This window comes from Mustela lutreola, chromosome 6 (genome assembly GCF_030435805.1).
Source record: "Mustela lutreola isolate mMusLut2 chromosome 6, mMusLut2.pri, whole genome shotgun sequence".
In the NCBI taxonomy this organism is placed as follows: domain Eukaryota; kingdom Metazoa; phylum Chordata; class Mammalia; order Carnivora; family Mustelidae; genus Mustela; species Mustela lutreola.
The window spans coordinates 135383528-135409694 of record NC_081295.1 but is presented as its reverse complement, the minus strand read 5'-3'; the positions used below and the strand labels follow the sequence as shown (position 1 = coordinate 135409694).

Here is a 26167-nt window from a genome sequence, read left to right as displayed (position 1 = left end):
TAGGTGTCCTAGAACAACTCCCCAGAACTAGTGTGCCTCTGGAATCGGGTCACAGTGAGGGGGCCAGGGAGTCAGGAAGTCACCCTCCAACTGCTGGCTCAAGAGGACGCCTGAGCCCACTCCAGACCAAACCCCAGCAGATCTGAACAGCAGAGTGGATGTCCCTTGTGGTCCCTGCTGCTCAGTCGTCCTAATGCAAGTCATCCCCAAACTTAGATCTAGGCTGTCTGCTGGAAGTTACCTTGGGGTGTGCAGCTGATGGCCCGAACATAAACCCCATTAGAAACGTAGCTGGGAGGGAGTTCAGAAGTGGTGTCTTTAGCCTTCCAGCTCCCACTGTGGGAATGCCCTCGCTACCCCGTCCAACTCAGCCAGGCTGCCTGGGGTGAAGCTAGAGTGTGGGCAGCAGGTGCGGGATACGTTGGAAAGGAAGAATCCTCTGGATTTGGTGGTTGATGGGGTGGTGTGCAGAGGCTGGAGAGGCAAGCGTCACACCAGAGACAAAGCCCAGTGTACATTGTAGATTTTTAGAAGTCTCTTAGTCCTTGCTTAGCGAAATGGCCAATGGCCCTATCTTATCAGGAGCGTGAGAACAAATTTTAAGAGCAAAGGTGATCTCAAAGCTTCCTCATACTTATGACGTTCTTTGGGAGCTATTACTGTGTCTGAACACATTTTGTCTTCCCAGCTCTTGTTTGTCAATCTGGGAGGTTGAAGTCAAACAAAGGGAGACCGTCCTACTGGATTCTGCCGGCCCTCCCCTCCCCCGCTTCTAGAATGTGCCTCCAGGATGGTGTTACAGACAGATGCCCAGGCATGAGAGGAAGCTTATCACAGGAAGCCTAGAGTTAGTTTGCTTCTTGACTTAAGAGATGTTGTCCAATCTTGTGCGGGAATGAGGCCGTGGAGATTGCAGCTGGCTGCCCTACCCCGGGATCCCTGCCCCTCCCTGAGGCTGAGAGCAGCAGTGCTAGGGGATGCTTTGGGCCAAGCTTCCTCTCCCCACTGGCCGTGGGAGCAGTTCTGTCTGTCTCCTCTGTTTTTTAGTTTTGTTTTGTTTTGTTCCCCTCCAGCATTGTTAATTGATAGAAGTTGTGCGGTGAAGTGACCACGAGAAGTCTAACTAGGTAGCAACTAAAGCTGCCCAAGGTCAGGTAGGGTTATTGCTCACGTGGCTGAGTTCACAACAGTATCGGCGTTTCCCCCCCAAAGTCCCTGAATGCTTTTATTAAAATCTCTTTTGTCTCCGGGCCATCTAATCTAAGCATAATGTGCTCTTTGCATCCCTTACCCTCAGATAAACTCATCAATGGGAAGTCTGGGGGGAGGTGTGAGCGAGTGGTTCTCTGTCCCCTCTGCACCCTGAGCCGGCAGCTGGTGGCCGCCTCCGCAGCAGCGGGGGGACCAGGTCCCTCTCCTGCCAAGAATGTGCCACACCGGGTGCAGGACCGTGTGATGTGATTGGGGTGGTCACGATTCCAGGTGTTGGTGTTGTAAGCACCTCTTCTTCAGGTTATCCAGGTGTGCTTAGAGATGGGGCTCTTACTCTTGGAACTGACTACTTCGTGGGCAGGGTCCTGTGCTGGGAGGAGAGGAGAGCAGTCCATCCAGAAATGGCAGGGGACACAGGATAGACACACATGGCAGGGGACACAGGATAGACACACACAGTTAGTTAGGGTGCTGTAACTCCCATGAGAAGGCAGGACCTGCATTTCTCAAGCTGGGTACCACCCTAAAAGGTGTTTTCTTAAAAACATATTTACTCCTACAAACAACAGACAGATGACTATTGATTAGCCCACTGATAGTCTCCTCGTACAGTCCTGCATTTGCAGTGCAAGACAACAGCACCGTTGTGCGTGTTTTGTGCAGTGTTTGGCTGCATCCCGCTCGTGGAGAGTTGGTTGAACCCCAGCCCAGGACTGCAGAGCTCATTCATCATCTTCTGAGTGATAGGGAAATGGCAAGACAGGGCTGGCCACTGGTTCCCAGGCTTGAGCGGACCCCAGAATCGCCTGGAACGCTTGCACACTGCATTCCTGTGCCTTACCCCTGGAGTTCTCACTCTGCGTGTCTGGGGTGGAGCCCAAGAATTTGTATTTCCAGCATGTTCCCACGTGATGCTGGGGCGGCCAGCCACTGGAGCGCATTTTGAGGACCACTGGAGTAGACACAGGAGAAGGTTCACCCTCTGGAGTAGAAACAGGAGAAGGTTCACCCTCTGAAGAACTCCTGTATCTGAATTCTTACGATTCTGTGAAACCAGCAGTGCCTGCTCCCCAGACACATGAATCATTCTTGACGAGAACCATGCCCACACCACCCTTTGTTGACAGGGTCCCATGCAGTCTGTGCCTCCCTTTTCCTGAGCCTGGCATTGGACATCCCTTTGGAAGCAGATGGGTAGAGGAGTAAGTTACTCTCCCCAGGCCTCTGGAATCTGGAAATTCAAACATGCCTTGGGTGCATCAGTGAGCAAATATGCGTCCCAAGGAGTCCGGGGGATGATGTGACAGGAGGCTGCCTTCTGGCTTTGTCCAGGCCAGGCGCTTCCATCTGTGGTGGCCAGTGCAGAAGCATGTTGAAGTCAAGACCCACAGCTAAGGCTCGAGGGTGGGGGGTGCTCCATCGTGCTTACCAGAAGTTTGAAAACAGAGAGCAGGACCAGAGCTTACAGTGCCCTGTAAGGATCCCCTGCATTATACTCTGTGTCTCAAGATGGACAAAGGGTCAGGGGGGACAATTTGAGTAAGATAAAGCTAAGATCAGGTTTCACCCCAACAAATCCTGCTTCTGATATTTCCATCCCCTCTACCTCGATGTGCATCTCCCCATCTCCACTGACCTGAAGTTCTTTAGCCACTTATTTCTACCAGGAGGAGGACATTCAGTTGGGTGATATGGGGTGGGGGGGCTGCAGGCTTCATAGTGTCACCAGCCAAGACCCTGCCCATTTGTTCCTGAAGCTGGAATGTAAGCTGTTTGGGGATCTGAGCACCCTGTCCTCATAGGTCTTCCGCTTGGATGCACATCACTTCCAGGGAACAAATGTGGGTTTGTCTCCTACTTCTGCAAAAGGGTGACAAAAACTTGGAGACTTGTTTTATTTATTTATTTATTTGTTTGTTTGTTTATTTATTGAACAATAGAACTGAATTGTAAGAAGAGGTTAAATGTTATATTCATGAATTGATTGGCTTTCCCTTTAGGTGGAGCAGATAGCTTTAGAATGGAATAAGGGGAAACGGAAGGGACATTTACGAGAGAGAAAGAATGCTTTTCAAATGATATTTCAACATTAACTGTTAACTTTGTGTTTAAGACTACTCACAAAGTGTGGGGGAGGTCTTGGGGATGGAAACACAGAAGGTGCTTTTCATTGCCTTGTGTCACGATCCCCTGTGCCAGAAGTTGGCAGGGTCTTCTGTTCTCTGGGCGAGTGCCAGTTCTGTGGGTGAGAAGGGGTGCTGGCCACAGGGACCATCCAGTCTTCTCTGTTACGGTCCCTTTGGTAGCTGGCGCAGAAGAACACATGACCCCGACATTTCCTGGGGTGCTGCTTGCGGACATTTATAATCTGTCCCAGACTAAAACATTACACTGCCTTTTGTGGGCAAATTCTTTTTCTCATTGTAGAATTTCAAACCCACTGAAGGGAGGTCTTTTCATGGTATGTGTGACTTGGTGCTACGAATGGGGTCCTGCCCCTTGCTGTAGTGATTGTATTGCCCTTGTGATTAACTATAGCTGGCCTCTGTGTATGTTTCTCTCTGATTTATTTTCTATTTGCCCCTCTCTAGTGGGATCTTGTGTGTGATAATGCCTGGAAGGTCCATATCGCTAAGTTCTCCTTACTGGTTGGATTAATCTTTGGCTACCTAATAACTGGATGCATTGCTGACTGGTGAGTACCAATGTGCCCGCTGCCCGAACCTTTGGAAGCCACAGCAAGCCTTTGCTGGCTAAAGAAGAGTGGTCAGTGTTAGCTTACTGTTACCGAGTCTTTTCTCGGCCCTGGTGTTGGTGCTGCCACAGTGGGCCGAAGCCGTCACCTGAAGAACTCAGAACTAAGAGCCTTGGCCAGTGCTTATAACCACCCCTTTCCAAGGAGAATTTAAATTCATTGCAATTTTCCAGCCGCGAGAATCTAGCAACACCTGCACGCAACACAGCCCCATCTGCTCCTGGTGTTTATTGTTTAGTCGGGAAGAGCTTGAGGGCATAGGTGCAAGGCTCTGTGGAGGTAGATATACAAGATGCATCGAAAAAAATGGGGAGGGGATGAGCTAGAGACTCTACCCACTTGATCCAAATGGCTAGGGCGGTGCCGATGGGCATCTCGAAACACCACCCAGATTGCAGACAGGCACAGTTCTACAGTAGGCTTGACCAGGAGACGCTTCTGCAGGGCCCCTGGGGAGCCGGACCTTGGCAAGTGGACAGCATTTGGGTAACGGATGGGTACTGCAGGCAGAGGGAGGGTGGTGGCCAGAGGTGAGAATGTATATGCTTTACTTGTGTGGGTAGGGAGTTCTTCGTGCCTGGAGCGAAGCGTGTGGTTCATGACAAGGTGATAAGGTTAGGAAGACAGAGAAGGGTCGTGAAAAGAGTTACAGTAACAGTAACGATGACAATGGCAACAGTATTAGCAGCTACCACTTCCTGATTGATTATTGTTGCCAGGCATGGTACTAAACATTTCCACGCATTAAAATATCCCATCCTCAGAGCACCCCTGGTAAGTAGGTACGATTTAGTATCTGTTTACAGTGGAAAAACAGAAGCACAGAAGTCTAAGTAAAAATCCCTAAGTTCACTCAGATTTCAAGTTGGAGAGTCCAGATTTGAACCGAAGCCCAGTGGCTCCCGAGTGTGTCACACTCTTCACGAGTGTGCGACAGCCCCCTGTGTTCACGAAGGCCACAGTGAGCACACGTCTGAGCAGGGAGGCCAGCGCCCAGTGTTCATGGGGGTTTCCAGTAACAGGGCTGCTCCAGGAGAAAGGTGTGGGGTTGCCGGCGCCTCTCCCCGACCTTGACGTTCTTTTATCTTTAAAAGAACTTTCTCTGACTAAGGACAACTTGGACCCAGTGACATCGCAAGGGCCAAGAGTGATTTGGAGCAAATCCCTTACATCTGTGGCTTTGCTCTGCATTTACCCCCGTTCCCTGGTTAGCTGACAGAGTGGGTTGAGGCACTCTGGCAAGAGCCTGTATGGGGGTCGTGGGGCCCACAGAGGTTCTGAAACCACTCTCAGATTCTAGATGTTTCTTTCCAAAAGCAAACATCTATTTGGGAGTTGATTTGCATTTACAAGTAAGTGATTTCCTGTGTGTTCAGAATTTGCTTAATCATCATTTGTAAATGCTTCTTAAGGACACATTCCCTGGGAACAGCAACAGAGAAGCTGTCAGTGACCTCTGAAAACCTATACCAGGGCCCCCTGGAGGGACTTTTTTTCTTTTTTTGGGGAGGGCAGGATCGGCAGTGGGGGGAAGTAGGGGGAATGTAGTTTTTTTTTTTTAACCAAATCCTTGAGCTTACAGGTTTTCAGAGCAAACTATACTAATCTGAAACGTACTCTAATTCCAGTATTTTAACCATGAGGACTTTTGTTTCCCAGTATTTTGCACTGAAATAAGTTCGGGAGAGATACTAATGTAATCTATGCCACTTCTTTCTAAAAAATGCAGACTTGGCCGAGGTTTGGGTGTCCTTATTCAGTGACACCATCGGGAAAGTTAATATGGACTTCCATGAATGGATCCGTCTATAATGGCTTAAACTGTTTAGAATTTGGTTTTGTGATTTCTTTTTCTTTTTTTTTTTTTTTTTAAATTTAATTTTTTTTGGTGGGCAGCTAAGCCAGGTTTCTTTAGCGACAGCAAAGCTCCCAAGGAGGGAAGGGACCTGAGGGGCTTGCTGGAGAATTCTTACTTCTTGCGCATAGCTGCCGTGTGGCACCCCTGATCACACAAGGGGCCCAGGGACAAAAGGGAGAGGGGGTTGGCAGTCTTCTCTTTAGGTCCCCAGAGCCACTGTTGCCTCTATGGTCCACTGTGCGTGGGCAGGGGGTCCCCAGAGAGGCAGGGCCGCCTGCTTTGTGCTGCGGTGCTGGAACATCTAGAGTGGACTTTAGTTCCAGTTTGAAAGTTTGGTGTTTTCCACCCTTTATTTATTCATTTATTTTTGACCGTTGACTCCTTGCTGGGGCCGTGCCGAAAGGGAAATAAGCACATTTAGAGGGAACTCCAGACCTCACAGCTGTCAGCACCCGTGTCATGGCGGCATGGGGAAGTTGATGAGGTCAGAGGTTAAGTTTCTAAGACTGAAGTCAGCACATAGTGAAACTCCAGTAAGACACTTTTTTATATAATTTTTAAAAAAATTAATCTCCACACCCAATGGGGCTTGAACTCATGACCCTGAGATCGACAGTCACATGCCCTACAGGCTGAACCAGCCAGGAGCCCCCGGACACTTTTTTCTTTAAAAAGTTACAGTGTCTCACCCACGTCTTGCTTGGGGATCTACGTCCTATGCTGCCCTATAGCGTGTTAGCTTAGATGTTTGGGAGGGAGCAGCCCTGCCCATGCCCCTGCTGAGTGAGCCCCCTTCCCTCCAGTATTGGTTCTGTTACGGGGATGTTGCATGCCTCTCCCTCCAGGAGCCCTCTGCATCCTGTCCAGCTGGCCCCGGGCCCTGGCCTTTCGAGGCTGTGCCAGAGGGGACCCCTTGCCCTCTAGCTCCTGGCTGAGGCTGGCCAAGGGCAGCGAACACCAGCTGGAGGTCTGAGAGAGAGAGATGAGAGTGGGGAGGCCGTTTTTGTCTCCAGCTGGGTCTTTGCAAGGCTGCCAGGGGCTGGCTGCCTCCCGCTCAGGGCCCCTCCACATGCCACGCCTCTCTTTCTGAGTTCCAAGACCATCGTTCCCGTTTCCGTTGCCAGCCCCAAGGTTGCTCTCACAGCTTGCCCAGCCTTTTGCGAGTAATCCCTTTACTGAAATCTCCTCAGATCACTCTTTTTACGTGGGGTATCTCCTTCCTGTCGAGACCCTCTATTATTTCCCTATGGCTACTGTGATGAGTTCGCACACACATGGTGGCCTGCATTTATTCACTTCCGGTTCTGTAGTTCACATAAGGCTAAAATCAAGGAGCCAGCAGAGTTGTATTTCTGGAGGCTCCAGGAAGGGATCCTCTTCCTCACTTTTTCCAGCTTCCAGCAACTGCCCACACTCCTTGGCTCGTGGCCTCTTTCCTAGCTAGCCGCAGAGCCTGCCATGACAGCCGCTGCTCTCGTGGCCACCTCTCTGTTCCCTACGGCCGGAAGAGGACTTCCACGTACTTAGATTGGATCCACCAGAATCGTCACCTGGGCTCAGGGTCTTTAACCTCTTTTGCAGCTGTCACCCTCCCATGCAGGGTGACATATGCACAGGCTCTGAGTAGTAGGACGTGGACAGCCATGAGAGCCACTACCCGGCCCACTTTAACTCCCACCTCTGTGTTCATGGATTTTGGAGTGTGGTTTTGTCTGTCGTCTCTGAGGGGACGCCGCTCTGAAGGAAGCCCGTTCACGCTAAAACTCCAATGACCATAACGTTTGCTGAGTGCCCACTACATCACCTGCACATCTCCACACCTGACGTTTGCCCCCTAGTTCCTAAAAACAATTTGTATTATTTACTGATGTTAGGAACCACTTGGGAGGGAGAGATTTAGAGCAGTTTCTACAAGTTAAAAAACAAACAAAACAAAAACAAAAACCACAATGATCTTTTCTAAAGTATCGGAAAAGGGAAAACCATGTTTGGGGGGCATCCAGACTATAGACGTGTAGGGAGGAATCATATGAGCTAAACCTTTAACTATTTGCTCTGTGGAATGCATTGCACCTATATCCATCACCTCTCTTAACGATCTCAGTAACGCTGTGACGTCAGACAGTGATCCTCATTTTACAGACAAGGAAGGGAAAATAACAATGGAGAAGTTAGATCTCAGCTTCGTTTTTAAGAGACCAGCTAAGTCAGATTCCAAATTTATTTCTTTAAGTGAATTGGGTTTGCATAAAACAACCTATAGAGTCTTCCGTGACAAGGGCTTAAGGATCCCGGCACCAGTCAAGAGAAGTAATGCCTAAAAACTCTGATAAGAGGGTTGACTCACATCAGCGTGGAGTTCGTAGCCCTGGCCTCATCTCACTAAACCCGTGTGACTGACAAGATTGGTTAGAAGCCTAAGAAATGATGAGTGAAATTGTGCTCTGTAGTTCCCGCCCCCAAATTTTCTCCAAATTACATCTGTTTCTTTCACAGGACATGCGTTACTAAGTATTTGCTTCTTTCTTAACAGCTTTATTGCGAGATAACTTACATACCATGAAGCTCACCCATTTTAAGGTGTAATTCAGGGAATTTTAGTATGTAGACAGAGCTATAGAACCATCACCACACTCTAAATGTAAAACACTTCCATCACCTTGAAGGGAAATCTTGTGTTCACTTCCAGTCATTCCCCATTCTTACCCCAAGCCCTGGGCCACGAATCTACCTTTATGTTTTTATTTGTCGTGAGACTGTCACAAGGATGTGTAGGTGAGTTTAAGCCATATGGCTACTCTGTAGGTGTTTGAGGTGCCGGATGTAGATTTTTTTCCCCCTTGGCAGATACTCCAGTTTTTCTGTGAGCTATCCTTCCAGTTCAAGCTGGATTTATTATAGTAATTTGTGTGGTGGAGAGTGCCCCCCCTGCCCCCGCCATGAGCTGTTGAAGGAAAAGGTGGAAAGATACTTTGGGAAGGATGGACGACAACTAGTGACCCCTCATTCCTGGGACCACCCCCTCTGCCCTGCCAACCACACCTAGAAGCACATCGCCCCCTAGTGGTCGCTGGTCTCGCACCAGCGCGCTCTGTAACCCACCAATTTTGCGTGAGCACTGCCCTTTCCCGAAACATAGTTGGCCAGGTTCTTTCCAAGCCCCTTGCTGCCTGGTGGGCTTCACTTCCAGGTCAACACTCCTAAGTTAAAGTTCAGACTCTCTTAGTTTAGTCTGTGATCCCTTTAAAACTATTTCTCATCTTGTAGCTGAAACAGATCAGCAGCTGTCGGGTCCTGGACTCTGATAGCCTCCCTGGGAGGTCAGGTAGGACTAGTTAACAGCCCAGAGAAAGGAAACGAAGTGACTTGGCTCAGTGTTTGTGTTGACTCTGCAGCCAATTCCAAAGGTCAGTGATTTCTCAAGACGTTTTGTGCTGGGTGTGTCAAGGTTTGTGTTTAGGGAGTTTTACTGATTTTGTTACACTTGCCTTGGATCATCCCTCTTTACCCTCAGAAAGAGACTTACAAAGAGGAATTGGGTCCCTGTCTCAATTCCATTTGGTGGCTGTTTGGACCTCTGCCCCCTTTTGTTCAAAGCAAGTTTTGGGGCTGAATTGACCCAGAGGGCCTCTCCACTCTAGATCCACCAGATTGGGTCTGGATGCCACAGAGCCTTTTAATCTAGGACTCATTCCGCATCTGTTGATCGCTGGCTGGGTCCTGGGGGTCCGCGTCGAGCATTGCAGCCCTGTCTAACAGATGCTTCCTCATTTTTTCCCCTCTCCATATGCAGGGTCGGCCGGCGGCCTGTGCTGCTGTTCTCCATCATCTTCATTCTGATCTTTGGACTAACCGTGGCACTGTCCGTGAATGTGACAATGTTCAGCACACTCAGGTTCTTTGAAGGATTCTGCTTGGCTGGAATAATTCTTACCTTGTATGCATTACGTAAGTAGGAGCCTTCACGACTGTCTTGAAGAAATTCATTGGCAGTATTGCTCTGCGTGCTGGTGGTTTGGGATGGCAGTCTTTTGGAAGCACAAACTTCAGTGGTCTCAGCAGTTCCTAAAAAGTTTTCTCAGGCAGTGTCAACACTCTGTCCTGGTTTTCAGCTCGGGCTCAGGGCTCACTGCAGGACATGGAGGGTTCACATAATTGCTTGGAGAAGTGGGGGACCGCCCCTTAGCTGATATGGAGGGGCTTTTGCTTCCCTCCAGAATTTTCTGGGTTCACATTCTGTGCACTTCCAAATCCAGTGTCTAATCGGACATTCTGCACTTGGTTCCAGAACATACCAAGTACCGCTACTGTTGGGTCTGGGCTCAGCATTCTCTTGGGTGCTTTAAGAGTTGTTCTCATTTTTTTCTCTAAGTTTATATAGAGCCCAACGTTCCCACAGTCTCCTGTGTCCACCTGTAGCCTTATATGGTCTGGACTTGAGCCCTCATCATTGGTACTGGACGGGCAAATCTCAGCAATTTGTTAGTATTTGGGGTGAAGAAAAATGTCCTCCACTGATCTAACACATTTGTTGGCTATATTAATTCCTTTGTCAGGCATGGTTATATCTCATTTCTTTGTAGCTGGTGTTTACTAAAACAGTCACAAACTCATAGGGAGGAGGAAGGTTATGGGTTTGATGTTTTACTTATTTTCTGGCTTTATACTTTTCAGTTACCTTGTGGGAAGATGTTAGGAATAACGTAAAGTGATTTTTAATATATTTTGTCTGCTTCTTGCCTCTGACAACATGGGTAGGAGTCCCATGTAGACAATGTCCAGTAGTTCTGATTCTCCTAGATTTGCATATTATAGACTCAGTAATACTTTTCAGGTAACCTGAATGTTTGTTCCTGGTTGTAGAGAATAGAAGTAGAATAAATTTGTAACATCGTTTTATTAGTCACAAAGGAGGAATGAGCATAGAGAAAGGTGACAGATGTGTTCTTCCCAATCTACAGTTGGCGGTTCCGTCCTCCTCTTCCAACACCGAACTGAATTGTCCTTTCTTGGAAATCACCGTTTCCAGTTTATTTGTATTTATTTTGGAATCCTTGTTTCCAGCAGGGAGGTGTTCTTTAGGAATGTATTGTGTTCAAGGTCAGTGGGTCTGGGTGTTGGCTGGTTGGAGGTTTTGTTTCTTTGAACCAACCACATGGACATCAGGCTTGAATGTTCCCAGACAAAATGCCAGTGCCCATGTTTGGCCTCACCTTCCGCCACCCATGGTCCATGCACACGGTCCATGTGTGTGAAGGAGGAGGAGGTTCTGTGCTCTTTTCTGGAGGAGAGCCCTGCCTGTATTCTCAGACCCTCGCCTGCCCCACACATGTGCAGGCGTGATGGGTTTTCTCCTCAGGCAGCATCCTTGAGAGGGACTCCTGGTTCCCACAGGACAATGTCAAGCCGGCACATCCTCATGTATGCCATTAATGGAGATGGCTCTGCGCGTGGACAGAATAGAAGAACTCCGCTCAGGCATGGGGCAGGGAGCATTTCCTCTGTGTCACCAGCCCAGTGCATCTCAGACGCAGAGGCAGAGTGTTGATGGAAAGCTGCTTGAAGCCAGTTCTGTCTCGCATGTCAACCTCTAGTGGTTGGCTGAGGCTTCCAGAAAACACAGAGAACACTTTGGAGGACACTTCAGGACTCCCTGGGGAAGGGCACCCAGAGGCCTCGGCCATGTCTGCCGGCGATAAGGAAGGAGGGTGGGGAGGGCTGCGCGAGGCTGGCCCCCATCCCCACCCTCTTCCTGATTTAAGCCAGAGCTGGAGAGAATTTCTCCTGACCTGCATTGTTGCTGCCTCACGTAGAACTGTTTCACTGACAGCCATTGTGACATCATGCCCTCAGCCCTGTGAAACCCATCGCTGTGGTACGGTGAGAAAAGAAGCTGAGGATGCGTTTTCACGAGATTGCATAGTGAGCGCTTTAGGCTAGAACATTCTCTGTGGAAGAGTGTCCTTCTCCCAGGAAACTGCTTTGCTTTGATCTTGTATGCACAGAGTCCCATAACCTGGTCATCTGTAAACTTATTTCTGTAAAGGGCCAGAGAGTAAGCAGTTTAGGTTTTGCAGGTCTCTGCAGCAGCTGCTTGACTCTGCCACCATAGGGGGGAAAGTGACCATAAATGATATGTAAATGAATAGGGGTGGCTGTGTTCCAATAAAACTTGACTTAACTGAAACAGAAGGTGGGCCAGGTTTGACCAGCGAACCATAATGTTTCAGCACTGATACAAGTGAGTCTCTGTCCTTCCACTGGCTTCTAAGGAGCTCAGAAACTTAGAATCGAATCCAGCCGTGTATATGATGAGCTGGCAAGCTGGGCTTTAAATTCTGGCCTCTCTCCTAATTTCATCCGAACTTTCCTCCCTTCATTTCTCCTTTGTCCCATTTTCCTATTTCCATGATGCAAGTGCTACTGCACTGTGTGTATTTGTGCCAGGAGCCTTACATTTTTTTTTCCTTCTGAAATGAAGCAGGGCATAAATAAATAATTATGTTTTCTTAAATTGGGATTACAAGTCAAACATCCTGACAAATATCATGGCAGTGAAAATTTCCAAGTATCAACCTGCCACCCACTGTCTGAGTTAATACAGTATCTAAAGGAACAAAGTTAGAATAAAGCAAAAGATGTCAGTGAGCACTTAGAGTTCACTGAGGGAATATTGAAACAATAAATTGGGGGGAGGTTGGTGATGGCAGAGGAGCTATAGAAATGAACTTGTGAGGGGCAGCCAGGATTGGGGTAGGGTAGGAGATGTGCTGGGCTGGGATAGCCCATCTCTGGCAATTTTAGGCAAAGACAGAGACTGGTGATGAGAAGTTAAGAGGCAGGCTCCCGGTCAGGAGGGAAGCTGTGCCTGAATTTCCAAATTAGTGCACTTGCTAGGGTTTTATACACGGGTAGTACATACTTAGGAACTTGTTTTGCTTAAAGGAAAGTATTGATAACCCTCGTCACAGGGTCGAAGTATTTATTGACTCTAAAGAAAAGTTTTAAATTGGGGACATTGATTATTTGGAAAATGCATTTTTAATGATCCCGACGTTTTCTCCCCCTTCAGCCATACGGTCTTTTTTTTTTTTTTTTTTTCTTTTTAAAATCTCACTTAATGCATCCGCTGGAAAGGCTTGTACTTTCTCAGAAGAGATCTGGGGATCATTCTTTTTTAGTCCCGCAGGTGCTTGGCAATGGAAGCAAGAGAAGTAATGATTTCTGCAGATTTTATTTCTTGTGTAGCCTGTCGTGCGGGTGGACTCTTGGTTTTGTGAAATGCTGCTGACTTGTGAAAGTTTTCAGCTCTACATACAGGGCTGCCAGAGGTTTTTTCCCCTGCCTTGGAATTTTTCTAAGGTGCATTTCAGTGAAATACACTGTCCATTAAACTTCAAGTCATCAAAGGGAGACGTGGTTGGGTAATTAGGACATAAAATAGAGATTATTGGTATCTGCCCCAGGAGTCTTCACACGGAAGCAGGGTGCACGCTGGAGAGTGCACCCTGGCAGGAACCAGAGAGAACCAGCAAAGGTGGATGGCTTTGTATCTGTCTGGGAGGCCACTGAGAGACAGTGAAATAACTAAATACACTTTGGCTAAGTCAGTGGCTTCATTGTATCTCTTTGCCTCCAGACCAGGAAACAAACACACACACACACACACACACACAAAGGTGGGGGAGAAAACTGACTCTGCTGGGCAAAAGGCAGGGATCCACAGACCGAGAAAACAATCAGTGGATCACGTTTCCTTATTTGATTATGAAAATGAAGCCTTATCAAAAACTAAAGAAATAGTTGCTTCTCCGTACAGGCTGACATGATGTGTTGTGGTATGAATTCTTTCTCAAATGAGGACTCATAACATCATAGATGGGGAAACACAGTATTGTTTCAGATATATCTTTCTTCAAAAGAAGCCCATGAGAGATTATTGCTTTTTAAGTTAATTTGATGTTAGATGTAATAAGTCCTATGAGAGAGACATTATCTTTTTTAAATGTAAATCGTTTTTCTAGTTTCTCTCTTCATTTGATCTCTGTCTTCCCCCTTCCCATCACTGACAACCTTCCCCCACCAAAATCCCCAGTCTGAAATAATGAGCACTCCTTTCTGCTGGCGGAGACCATATCTTAGTTACTTTGGGTGAATGAGCATCACTTCTTTGTTCTGTTTTTGGATCTGACAACATTGCACAATTTCCTTGAAAACTGCTCTCCAAGCTTCACGTTCTCATTATAATAACCCTCCTTCAACCCAGTCGGCCTAAATTACTGGATGAATTTTACACATCATCGAGCAGTGACCAGAAATGTCACAGGCGACTAAGTTCCTGAGTCTTTTGCAAAATGAGAAGCCAAGTCTAATTGGTAACTAGACTTGGAAAAGTCCTGAGTTTGCTCTGGGCAGGGTGGTGTTCTCCGTCTCGCATGGCACTGATGAGTCTAGCCTCTCACTGAAGTTGTTGAGTAATTCCTCATGTGCTGGTGTAAGGCGACTCTTCCTCACTCCACAGATTTCTGTAATTTGATGTCTTTCTGAACTATTACTCCCCAAAACATATTTCAGTCAGCTGGCTTGTTAAGCATCAAAGTCATGCTGTACATTTGAGAGGAAAAAAAAAATGGATGGAGCCAGAACTCTTCCAAGAGTGAGTTGCTGAACTGTGGGATGCAAAAACGGTGATTCCCACTGTCAGGTACAAGTGACTTTCCAGTGGCCTGTGGCTCACTTCACTGGGGAGCACATATTTGTGCTGCATTTGGGTGAAGGGACAGTTTCATGGGAATGCGTGCTTGGTCACCATCGCCTTATCTCTCCTCTCTCACCTCTCCCCGGCTTCAGATTCCTGGGCCCTCCCCAGAGCAGCAGGACAGAGAGCCCGCACCCTGTTCTTCTGGTGGGACCGGCTCTACTGACACGGCTTTTTTCCACCAAGGAAATGAGTCACGGTTTACCAAAAGCCTTTGACAAATGCTTTTTTTTTTTAAGCCTCAGAAGAATTTTAGTTTTCTATCAGGTTCGGACTGGAGTAGCTAAGAAATCAAAACAGGCTGAGGTTTCTGCACCAGACTCTCTCCTTCACTGGAAGCTTTTCTCACCCTGCAGGCAGACTGAAAAGCAAAGGAATTAATATATACGGAAGGAAAAAAAAAAAGTAATGAAGAATTTGTCCTCCGCCTCTCTGTCTTCCCCCTGTCCCACCTCAGGGGAACCATAGCTCCTGGGATAGCCACAGAGGATTGAGTCAGTTGAAGCTCCTGGTAAGTGAGCTCCGGTCCCTGGGAGACCAGATGGCGTGGTGGCCACTCAGAGCCTTGCTTCTCGTTGGCCTGACCCTCCAGGGGTGAGTCGTCCAGCAGAGAGCCAGAAAATGCCACTGACAACTAATTTTTCTCAAACTTCAAGTAAAACATGAATGAATTTCTCTACCCCTACTTATGTGTTAGCCCAAAATTGAGTTTATATTGAGACTTTCCTCTGGGGGAAAAATAAATACAATGTATGTCTGAAGAGCATGTAAGGAGTTATCGCCTCCCTTGAGGGTGAAGGTGGAACACGGGGCTCATCCTCAGAACTGCCATTGAGACCCACAAAACCCAGTGTGCCTCTGTCCAGAAGTTTAGGCGAGACAGCATGTGTATATTGCCTAAAGATAGTTAGGCTTCAGAGCACCTATTTCTTGGGATGTTTTAAATTTGCAGGATAGTCTTGTCTTCAAATCAGAGGGAAAAACAGAAATTTTGATACCTGGCATTTTGAAATTAGAATATTTGGATGCCTTTGCCATGCAGTGGAACATGCTATAAAAGCTGTGTGTGATTCCTTCAGGACTGGGTTTTCCCCATATTGGAATTTTCATGGTGCTTCCATTGAAGCAAATCAGTTCTCCACACTAACGGGGAGTAGAAAGGTCTGGAACTCGGGAGGTCCAAGCGATGGTGTGCACTCTGCCGTGGACTGGGTCTGCATCAGTGACAAGCTGCTTTATCTGTAGGCTTCTATCTTCCCTGGCTCTCAAGTCAGGGCACAGACTTTCCCGCTACATCCTGGGGAGCCATGGGATCCCTTCCTGGACCCGTTTGTGGGGAACATGGATGGGAAACAACACCACCAACAACCCCCTGTGGCTCCTCTATGACAACATTTACTACTGCTCTAACGGTATGGCAGTAACCACCAAACCAAATGGAAAACCACTGGTCTCTACTATACCTTCTCTTGAATTCTAAGCTGTGCTTCAGTGGGGTTGGGTGGGGGGGGCATGAAGCCTGGCAAGTGGGTGTGGCCCTTGGATGGTATGACCGTGTCATGCCAGGAACACTCTGCTTTGGATGGTTTATGTTTTGGGCTTGGGTGACCTTCTTGGAAACACAGGACTACTTTCTCCTTCACTCATTCACTTGGCAAATAGGTGAGTACTTACAGGGGCACACTGCAAGCCTTATGGAGACACTGTCAGGTGCTGGGCACACAGAGGCAGACACACCTGCCTGTGCTCCGGGACACTCAGAGGTTAGTGGGTAACAATGCAGGGACAGGCCCTGGTTGAAGTGAGAATGTCAGAAAGTGACCTGTGGATATGGGTTTGGTGGGGTCAAGGGGAGTGGGTGTTTGCTGCTTACACTGGGTGCTCCGAAGCCAGAGAGTCTAGTACGCCCTGGGTCCTGTGGTTGGGAAGGAGGCTGGGACCGTGCACAAAGGTCCTCTTCTCCATGACCCCAGGACAGCGCCACGCTCACGAAGGGTCTCCAGCAAGAAAGGCAAAGCTTTATGTGCTCTGGGGGATCACTTGGGCTGCAGCAGAGGAGAGCAGACCAAGGAAGAAGGCCAAGCTCGAAGCTGGGAGGCTACTGCAGGATCCAGGTGAGGAAGGAGAAGATTCTGAGGAAGGCTGTGGACATAAGGAGGGAGAAATAAGGAGATGCAGTCCACAGTCTAGCCGACTGAAGAAAGGGGTGAAGGATGGGCGGGGGACAGATGACCAACTTGGACAGGTGGATGGATTTCCCTCCCACTGGTAGGGCTAGGGTGCAGCCCAGGCATCCTGATTCCAGGTCCTGTAGATTTTGAAGCTCCTGGCCACTCCCTTCCTCTGGCGGGTTTGGCAGGGGAAGATGACACATTCAGTTCAGATCTGATGACTTGGTGGTGCCTTCGGGGTTGCCAAGGCACTTGATTCAGCAAGTGAATGAGTGACTCTTCAGAAGTTCAGAAGCAAGGTCTACATGTCCTCAGCATCTCTCTGCAGTTAAGGGCCGTGGCATAACTGAGATCACCCAGAGATTGTGTAACATGGGCAATAAATGGGCCGAGGTAGAAGAACCAGTTGGGGGAGATGGGAGGGGATAGCCTGAGAAGCGAGTAGAAAGTCCGAATAGGCTGATGCCCAGGGAGCTAGGGAAGGGGCCGAGCAGGGTGTCAGATGATGCAAGACCAGGATTGAGAAATGTCTATCGGATGAAAGCAATGATTGCCCAGTAGGGCAGAGGCGACTTGAGCAAAAGCAACTGTCATTCAATTTAGTGATTAATGTAATTGACACAATTTCAAGCATAGGTTTTACTTCGTGTCTTCCCTGCAGGAGTATTGTCTTATCCTGATGTCAAGTATTTGAGAAAGAAAATAACTTTTTTTTAATCGTAGTTAAATGTAACATAAGCATAAAATTTACCATTTCACTGTTAAGTGTACAGTTCAGTGACTTAATAAGCACATCCACATTGCTGCACAAGAAAATCCCTTTTTAACAGTGGTGAATGTTCATTAAAACTGGGTAGAAAAAATGGAATTGGAAGACAGATCTGTAATGACTGTTTTTCCTTGAAGTCACCTGAAACGGTTCATTTTCCCAGCTCGGTAACTAGGCATTCAGAGCTGCCGTGAATTAGAGATGCAGTTTTGTTCTCCCCATGATGCTGTGTTGCTCACACTGAAGGCAGCGTCTGAAGAATGCACCCACCCTCCTTCCCATGCACACGTACGCACACGTGTGTGCAAGCACATATCAGCAGTGGAGAAGCCCCTGGGAGGGCATCCCAATGTGGGTTGCAAGCTGTGCCTCACCACTCCCCCACTGGGGTCTTGTGCCAGGGGGACTTAACAACTCAATCCATTTTCTCACCTCTGAAGGCTGGTGCAGAGGGGAATGCCTGTGACCACCATCTGCAGACCTCAGCCCAGAGAAATGGGGGGCACGCTCCTTGGGTGCCTGTACCTTGCCATGTGGCAGCCGCCGTTCTGCCGAAAGCAGACATCCTGTGTTGGGACAGTCAACGCTTTTCTCTTCCAGGAGGGCCTTCTCAGGTGAGGGCCTCTCTGAGCTCACAGCAAGCTTGGAAAACTTACCTAAAGGGGAACTTCGGTCTGGAGCTGGCTCCCAGTTTAGGGTCCCATAGGAGGATAACTTGGAGGTCGGAGGGGCCAAGAATCTGCTTCATGAGCATTTCTCCAGTGGCTGGCTTAACAAAGTGCTTCTCCTGTAACATCCATTCAGAGCTCCATAGCCTGCATTTTAAAAACCCTAACTGCTTTGGAAAGCGTTGGAAGAGGGTAATAAACTAAAGGAAAAATTCTCCTGGATGAATTGTACGTAGGGACCTTGTCTCTTTTGTGAGAAGGATGTGGGCACCTGAGTATCCAGTGCCCGACTACTTGTTGAGAAAAGACTCTAGAGTAGAGTAGTGGTAGCCATTTTCAAGATTTATCTCACACATATTCCAGAAGCCTCTCCCTTTCCCTTCCCTAAAAGTGCCTGTATACATTTTCTCTGTAGTTTTGTTAGCTCAGGAAACTTGTTCACTCTCCCTTAGTGCAGCTATTGGCCTGTTGTGGTCCTGTTGTTCTCCGTGTTCTGCCATGACATCTCCACGCCCCAAAGCAGATACACTTTAAGGCTCAAGTGAGGTTCCGGAGGCCTGCCAGGGAGGGACAGATCGCTGTCCCCTGCATGGCCCTCCTCCTGTGTTTGGAAGCTGAAAGGAGCTTGTGTCCCTTCTAACCTGTGCCCTTTGAAAGTATATTTACCTGGGGCACCTGGGTGGCTCAGTGGGTTAAGCCTCTGCCTTCGGCTCAGGTCATGATCCCAGGGTCCTGGGATCGAGTCCCACATCGGGCTTTCTGCTCTGCAGGTAGCCTGCTTCCTCCTCTCTCTCTGCCTGCCTCTCTGCCTACTTGTGATCTCTGTCAGATAAATAAAGAAAAAATCTTTAAAAAAAAAAAAAAAAGAAAGTATATTTACCTTCCTCCCTATCAGGACATGGCAGCTCCCATGTTTGACATGATTTGTGTGAAAACATCTGCCCCCAGGAGAGTTGTGAATCAGGGTAAGATGAGGAGCTTTGCTGTGAAATGGCACAAGGTTTTTGGTTATTCTTTCCAAATGACTCCTCAGGAGGAAAAGCTGTCCAGCTGCCGCCTTCCGGTTGCTGGTCCAAGAACACGTAAGACTGGACAGTATTGGGGGCGAGATGATGGATAGCACCTGGTTTTCTTTGTTGGTTCCACTGCCCCCTCTGGAGAAGTGTTCCTTCCACAGGAACGAGCCCCGAACCCAGCATCCAGGCCTTTAGGGACCAGGCCGTCTGAGGCTGGGCTGAGCTGAGTTAGGCTCACTCCCGGATTGTGGGGACCTGTTCAGCTCTTCTCCCTGGAACCCTGCAAGCTCCGTGTTTGGAGCCCCTGCAGGCTGAGACTCTGGACATGGTGATGCTCTGTGACGTTGGACTCCCGGGGCCTCTAGGCATCTTTAAAGCTGTGCTCTCTGCCCCAATAGAAACCAGTCTGGGGGAGTCTGAAGAGTCAGGGCAGAATTACAGCCGGGCCGGATGCCCCAGAAGAAGACCACAGGGCCTCTCTGGGCACCCTTCTCTGGTGCCCCTGTGTGGGGCTCCCTCTGAGCTCCCGCATGGAACACAGTGCTGGGAAAATGATGGGTCCCTGACTGAGGGCTGCTGTTCTGCTGTTTTCTGTCTCTTCCTCCTTCCATGGGGCCTTTGACGATTCTCCTCGAGAAGTGTACTTTGTGTCTTTTTGTCCAGGCAGAGTCTGTTCTGCCTGTTCTTCTTTGAGAGCCGAAAGGTGCTTGTGTCCCTTCCAACCTGTGCCTTTTGAAAGCATCAGGGCTTGATTTTGCTCTGTGCCAGTTCTGGGAAGGGGCTCGGAACTCTCTCCAAGCCTTGGTCAGGGTGGGGCCGGGGGAGGAGTTAGAGCTCTTTCCTTTTACCCCAGCGCAGGCCCCCGCACTCTCTCAGCACTTTTACTTAAGAAAGAGAGAACTTGGGCTAGTTCTGGTGTGACTTGGAATTTCTGACTACGCTTCGCTGACATCTGTGTGATTTGTCAAGCTGACATTGCTGTCTTTATGTGGAAGGCCCTGGGCTCAGACTGTAGAGGCGAAGAGGGCTCCTGAGATGGGGCAGCGTGTGGGGATACAGACAAGTTGCCAAGTTGATGAATATCCTTGGCGTGTGTGTGTGTGTGTGTGTGTGTGTGTGTGTGTGTGTGTGTTGGGGAGGGCATGTGACTGCCTGACCTTAGTATATGGGAGGTGGTTCTGGGAGGCCACCTGGCCCTTGGCCCCTGGCCATTCTCACTGTTGGGCTGGCCTCAGATGCTTACACCACTCCCTCAGTCAGATGGATGGGCAGATGGATGGACAAGTAGATAATCTCACTGTTTTCCTTTTAGAAAGAACCACAGACAGCTCTGATGAGCAAGGGTTAGACAGAGCAGCTGAGCGGAACCTTGCATGCTGACCTCCCTCTTCATGCCCCCCAGCACGTGCCTGGAGTGTAGGGAGCATAGTGCTGGCAGCTGAGGAGTATGTTGATGTTAAGGAGTGAAAAGGAGAAACTGAGGAGGTCGTGATGACAATTGTTTGATAACAATAATAAGGTATTTATTGAGTGTTTTCTAAGTTCAGATACTGTGTAAGTTACACTTCCATACACTCCCCCACACTATATTTTAAATTTCCTACTAACCGTATAAAGTAAATCCTACCAATGGCCCCATTTTACAGATAAGGAAACTGAGTCGCTATTCCCTGGACCTTATCTACTTCACTAGCGGGACTTTCAAGCAGGAACTAACACTCATTGGACTTTTACAGTGTACACGGATGCTGTGCCAGGTGCAATAGAAGTATTTCATCCACCCCACGATTCTGTGTGTGGGCACCATTACTTTCCCCATTTTATGAGTGGAAACCTGACATGTAGGGGAGGAAGCCTGCCTAAGTTCCCACCGCGGAGTCCGATGAGCCCCGGGAGTGGAAGTCAGGTGTATGTGACTCCAGTATCTGTGACTAGTAACTCTTGGGTTGTTTTGAAGAATGCCCTTTTTCCTTGTCTTAAAATATGTTAATATAAAATTATTTAAATGTATACAAAATATCCTATAGGGAGTTTGCATTAGTTCTTATAACTTCCAAATAACTATAAGAGCAAAATGTTAACAACCTCCAGCTTGAAAGCCAGCACAATCCAAATTAATAGCCATGCTTTCGTGTGACGGATGGTGGTCTTTCCATGAAACAGAATCACCGCTCACCCTTGTTGGGTTAAATAGCAGAAAGACACAGCTTCCAATTTAATTTCATATTTAATCTATTTTGGCATTTGGACTTGAAAATTCCAGTGTACATGATGCCTTTTCATGTAATTTTGCCATCTAAAACGATGTTAACAATGTGTGGGCTTTGCCCGCACAGACCCCTCAAACTGCCCATCCCAGCAGTGCTCAACAACCATGCCTCAGTCACTCACCTTAACGGGGGCCTCCCCAACCTGGCTACTTCTCTTGAAGATACAGTTAGATCTGTGGCATTATTAAAACATTAAGTAAATAGATATTTAATCCATTTATGACTGGAAACCTTCATAGCTGCCTGTTTCCCAGGACTCTTGTGCTAATGAACTTGGCCTTTACAGAGCTGGCAGGTGCAAAACTCACGTCCTCTGCCTGACACCAGGCTCCGCTGAGGTCCGGTGCATGTGTCATCACACACACGTGACCACGTAGTTCTCCTGCCACGGTCTACAGACCCCTGTGAAGCCTGTATTTGCGCAGCCTGGCGTGGTGACATTTGGCCTTTGTGGGTGTACTTCCACACGCAGACGTGGACTTAGGCATCTCAGGCCCACCCGGGGTCACAGGCTACTCATCTAGATAAGCCAGGGTCCACTTACATTAATATAGGCTAAGATTTTCATTGACACTAAAATGTAGAATTTTAATATCCTTACAGACTGCCAAGAACGGATCCATAGGCGGCCACAGTCCTCCCACCCTGCTTCAGAACCCAGTGTCCTAGCGCGTGGTCCCACTGGAGTGACCCGCTCTCCACTGTCCTTCTCCTTGCCACCCTCCACGCCCACTTCATTACTGTGCTGACCGCTTGGCTGAGACCTGCTCCCTCTCCCCCGTCCCTTTCGCGGTTCAGCTTCTGCTCCGACTCCCTGGCCTCGCTCTCCAGCATGCTGCAGGGGAGGCACCTTCCCAAGCCTGACCTCAGTCCCTCTCCCTGAGGAGCCTGGCCAGCATGGATATGACCTCTCTCCTGTAGGGGGCCGGGCTGAGATGCAGCCAAATGAGGAGCTGGGAAGGTTTTCCCCAAGAGCTCAGGCCAAGGGGACACGATGTTTGGGCAGTGGAGAGCCATCACCCGCTTTTTGTTCTCCATCTTGGGGAGATAACTCTGGGGCTCATTCCCTCCCTGACCCATGGGCTGCCAGAAGGCAATCCTAGTTTGCACCATCTAACAAGTCTGACAGAGGAATTTCCCCCTTTGATGTCAACGGTATCCCTGGCCGAATGGAGAACTCATGGAGTTCTTGCGTGGAGAACTCATCTTCCAGATCTGTGCTTCCCAGAAATGAAATTTACCCAAACCATTCTCTCTCCTTCATGATTTTGGCACTGAAAAGATGGTGGCCTTTGGAATTCTCATGCAGCTTCCTTGTGTTCTAGATGGTTTCTTGAGTCTCACGCACATAGAGCCTATGAGCCACGTATCAGGATTGCTTTAGAACTTTCACGTGAGTTTGGAATCGTCAGGGAGCATCCCGTGATTCTAGAATTGCATGAATCTCGTTCTTTAAAAGGGCTTAGTGGAATTACGGAAGGCACCAGCCAGTGAGGCCCACGCTGAAGTCACGGGCTGCCCCGAAGCCCAAGTCCCATTTTTCCCTTTGTAATCATTACCCAAGAACATGGTGCTGTTCGCTGAGCTGTTCGAGGTTGGATCTGATTTTCCATGTCCTTCGTGGGGTCACTGGAGGGTCTTATTTCATGTTCTCTTCAGGGGATAATTGCTCTTTTGCTGTTTTGCCAAGCTCTCCTTTTTGGCATTTTTCCTATGGTCTTGTGACGGTAGAAGCGAATGTTTGCACAGTTGGCTTTTCCACTCCCTCGCGGCCGCTCAGGTGTCTGTGCAGAGCGGGGAGAGGGGGCCGTCCAGGGCGCAGGCGAGGCCACCTCGGGCGGGTGCAGGATCGTCTTCGCTTCCGTCCGCCCTTTGAAAGGGGATCATAACTTGGAATGAAAGAACAAATGACAACCTGAGGACAACTAACCTTCTGAAAAGGTATGCAGGCAGCCCTGTGGTGTCTTCAGATATGGGAAATTATGAGGAAAGGTTTATAAACCCGAACCGTAAGCATTTGGGCAAACGAGGAGGAACAAAGCTGTTGCGTGTCTCTGTTAAAAAGGAAAAAGGAAACCAAATGGGAAAACACAGGCTGCTTTTTTCTGTCCCGTTCTCACGCACATGTCATCCCATGAGACAAGATGAGTCGATCATAATCAACCATTTCCTTTTTTAAAGATTTATTTATTTTGGAGGGAGGGATGGAGAGATGGAAGAAGAGACATAGAGAGAGCAGGGGGAGGGGCAGAAGGAGAGAGAGGGAGAGACTCCCAAGCAGAGCCCAAGCTAAGCAGGGAACCCAACTCGAGGCTCAGTCTTGTGACACTGAGTTCACGACCTGAGGTGACACCAAGATTCAGTCGCTGAACTGACTGAGCCACCTGGGTGCCCCTTAAACGATTTCTAAAGAGGTTTGCACCAGAGCTTTCTGAGAGAACTTGCTGTAACGACGGACATGTTCTCTGCCTGCACTGGCCAGCGCTCTAACCACCAGTCACGCTGGAGATGTGGCTAGCCTGACTGAGGAGCTGAATCTGGAATTTTTGTTCTTTTTAATTAGTTAAATTTAAATAGCTCCAGGTGGCTGGTGATCCACCGTATTGGCGGATCTGCTAGAAACATGGCATTGAGTCATCTCCGTACGATTTAGATTATCAATTTTGACTGCCCTGCCAAGTTCTAAACTCATCTGTCCAGCTGCCTAGTGGCTAGTCCATAGGCATTTCAGTTCCATTGTGGCCAACACAGCACCGTCATCCTCCCACAAGCTCCAAGCTCCTGCTCTCTGGTCTTCTCCCATCTCTGTGAGGAGAACCGCCCCCCATGCAGAGGTGTTCCAGTCACCCCTTCTGCCCTCGCTCGTGAACAGCCTGTCCCCTCAGCTCTTCCCCCAGATGGTATTCTGAGTCCCTGCATCTCTCTCCACCTCCACAGAAGCCTCCTGAGGAAAGCCTTTCACTTCTTGCCTGGATAATCACAGTCACTTCCTGCCCGGTCTGCCCACTTCCTGCCCGAACCTCTACAGCTCATTCTTCACTTACAACCAGGGGCATATTTCTACAACATGAGTCAGACCTCCTACTGCCTACTTCACTCTGTGTCAGTTAGCAAGAGCCTCACTGTAAAACACTGAAAGCCAAAACAACGAGGATTTAAACAACGTAGAAGTCCATTTCTGCCATCAGTGTGATCAGTCCAGGGCTGACGGGGACAGTCTGCTGACACCAGGGTGTTTGCTAACCCGGCCATCCTGTTCATACTCCAGCCAGCGGAGGGGTGGCACAGAAGGGGAGGGAGCACTTCTTCCCATTAAGGTCACTTCCCAGCACTAGTAGGTGCCACTTTGAACATCCCACTGGCCACAGCTCAGTAACCTGGCCCCCACCACCCTACAATGGCAGGTGTAGCTGGGAAGTGCTGTCTATTTTGTATAGAAATTTGCCTTCAGGAAGGGGGGGGGGAGCAGGGGTCAGGGGTGACTGGTGGTCTTTGCCTTGTCTTCCAACAGCTTTTATCATGCGATGTAGACCCCTCACCAGGGCCGCCAAGGTTCTGGGTGGTCTGACCCCACAGATCTCATGCTGTATTCCAGCCAAACTGACCTTCTGGTTCTTTCTATGCTGAGCTCTCACTTGTTCCCAAGATCATTTGTGCGAGCCTTTCCCTCTGCCAGAACTGTTCCATCCCCAACCTCTGTGGGCCCAGCCACATCTTGTCACTCTGATTCCACTCATGACCTCTGCACACCTTTCTCAGACCACCTGTCCGATCAGCACACGCAAATTCTTTTAGGAAAAAAAATTTCCTTTAGAATCACCTGCCGTGTTTTAAACATCTTCCACTCCTTGAAAATAAGTTTATTTATTTGCATTTCCCTGCATACCATTCACCCACTCTAGAACAGACTACACAAAAGTAGGACCTTATCATTCCTTTTCTCTGCTGTGTCCTCTGTACCTGGCCAGAAAGGGCATCTAAATACGGGTCGGTTGGGTGAGTGAATACCCCAAACAGGATGGAAATCTAGGCAGCAGTAGTACAGAAGAGACGTGGGTGTAGGATTATAAAATCGTGAAGCCAGATGTGCTCAGTGTCCCCATGGTAAAGGGGAGCGCAAGGGACCGCTGAAGTTATCATCTAGCTGCTTATCAATACTAGAAGTAATGTGCCGAGATTTCTCATGACGTCCTCCTGAACTAGATCGGTTCGGACAGGACACCAGAAGAGCTGGCTGGACTTCAAAGTGAGCTCAGCCATGTCCCACGACTATTATGAGGGAACTGGTAGCAGTCAGAATAAGGTCTCAGTGACTCAGGGAGGATGTCTGTGTGCAAATCATGTTTCAATGAGCATAAAATTAGGGCCTGGTCAAGAATGAATGATGACAGAGGGTCCTCATCTTCCCTTTCCCTGCCGTTTTTAGTTGATTTCCACGTGGGTCGTTGCCATTGTCTTCCTTCTAGCTCCGTGAGTGAGGGGACAGAGCTGATCTTGCCTCCTCTGTGTGTCGCACAGTGCCTGCCCAGTAGATACCCAGTAAGCCAGTAAGCACTTTTGAGGGAGAAGGGATGCATCTCTGAAAGATGGAAACAGTCTCGTCAGGGGTTTCTGGTAAGTCTGAGAAACTCTTTATCATTATAAAGGGTCAGGTACTGTCCTTCTCTGTTCCATGCACGCAGTTGACCAG

At 48.6% G+C, this 26167-nt stretch overlaps 1 protein-coding gene and 1 long non-coding RNA gene across 3 annotated transcripts in view; both read left to right on the top strand.

The window, feature by feature from the left end:
- The window catches only part of SLC22A23 (solute carrier family 22 member 23), a 171308-nt gene that overhangs the window by 34063 nt on the left and 111078 nt on the right, over positions 1-26167 (top strand). For both annotated transcript variants that reach the window (XM_059179137.1, XM_059179136.1), the window contains exons 2-3: positions 3804-3907; positions 9619-9773. In XM_059179137.1, coding sequence (XP_059035120.1) covers positions 3804-3907; positions 9619-9773 — 259 coding nt within the window. The remainder of the gene's footprint in view (positions 1-3803; positions 3908-9618; positions 9774-26167) is intronic.
- Positions 19064-22758, top strand: LOC131834467 (uncharacterized). Its single transcript, XR_009354889.1, has 2 exons — positions 19064-21113; positions 22081-22758. It is a non-coding gene; the product is annotated as an uncharacterized LOC131834467 (long non-coding RNA).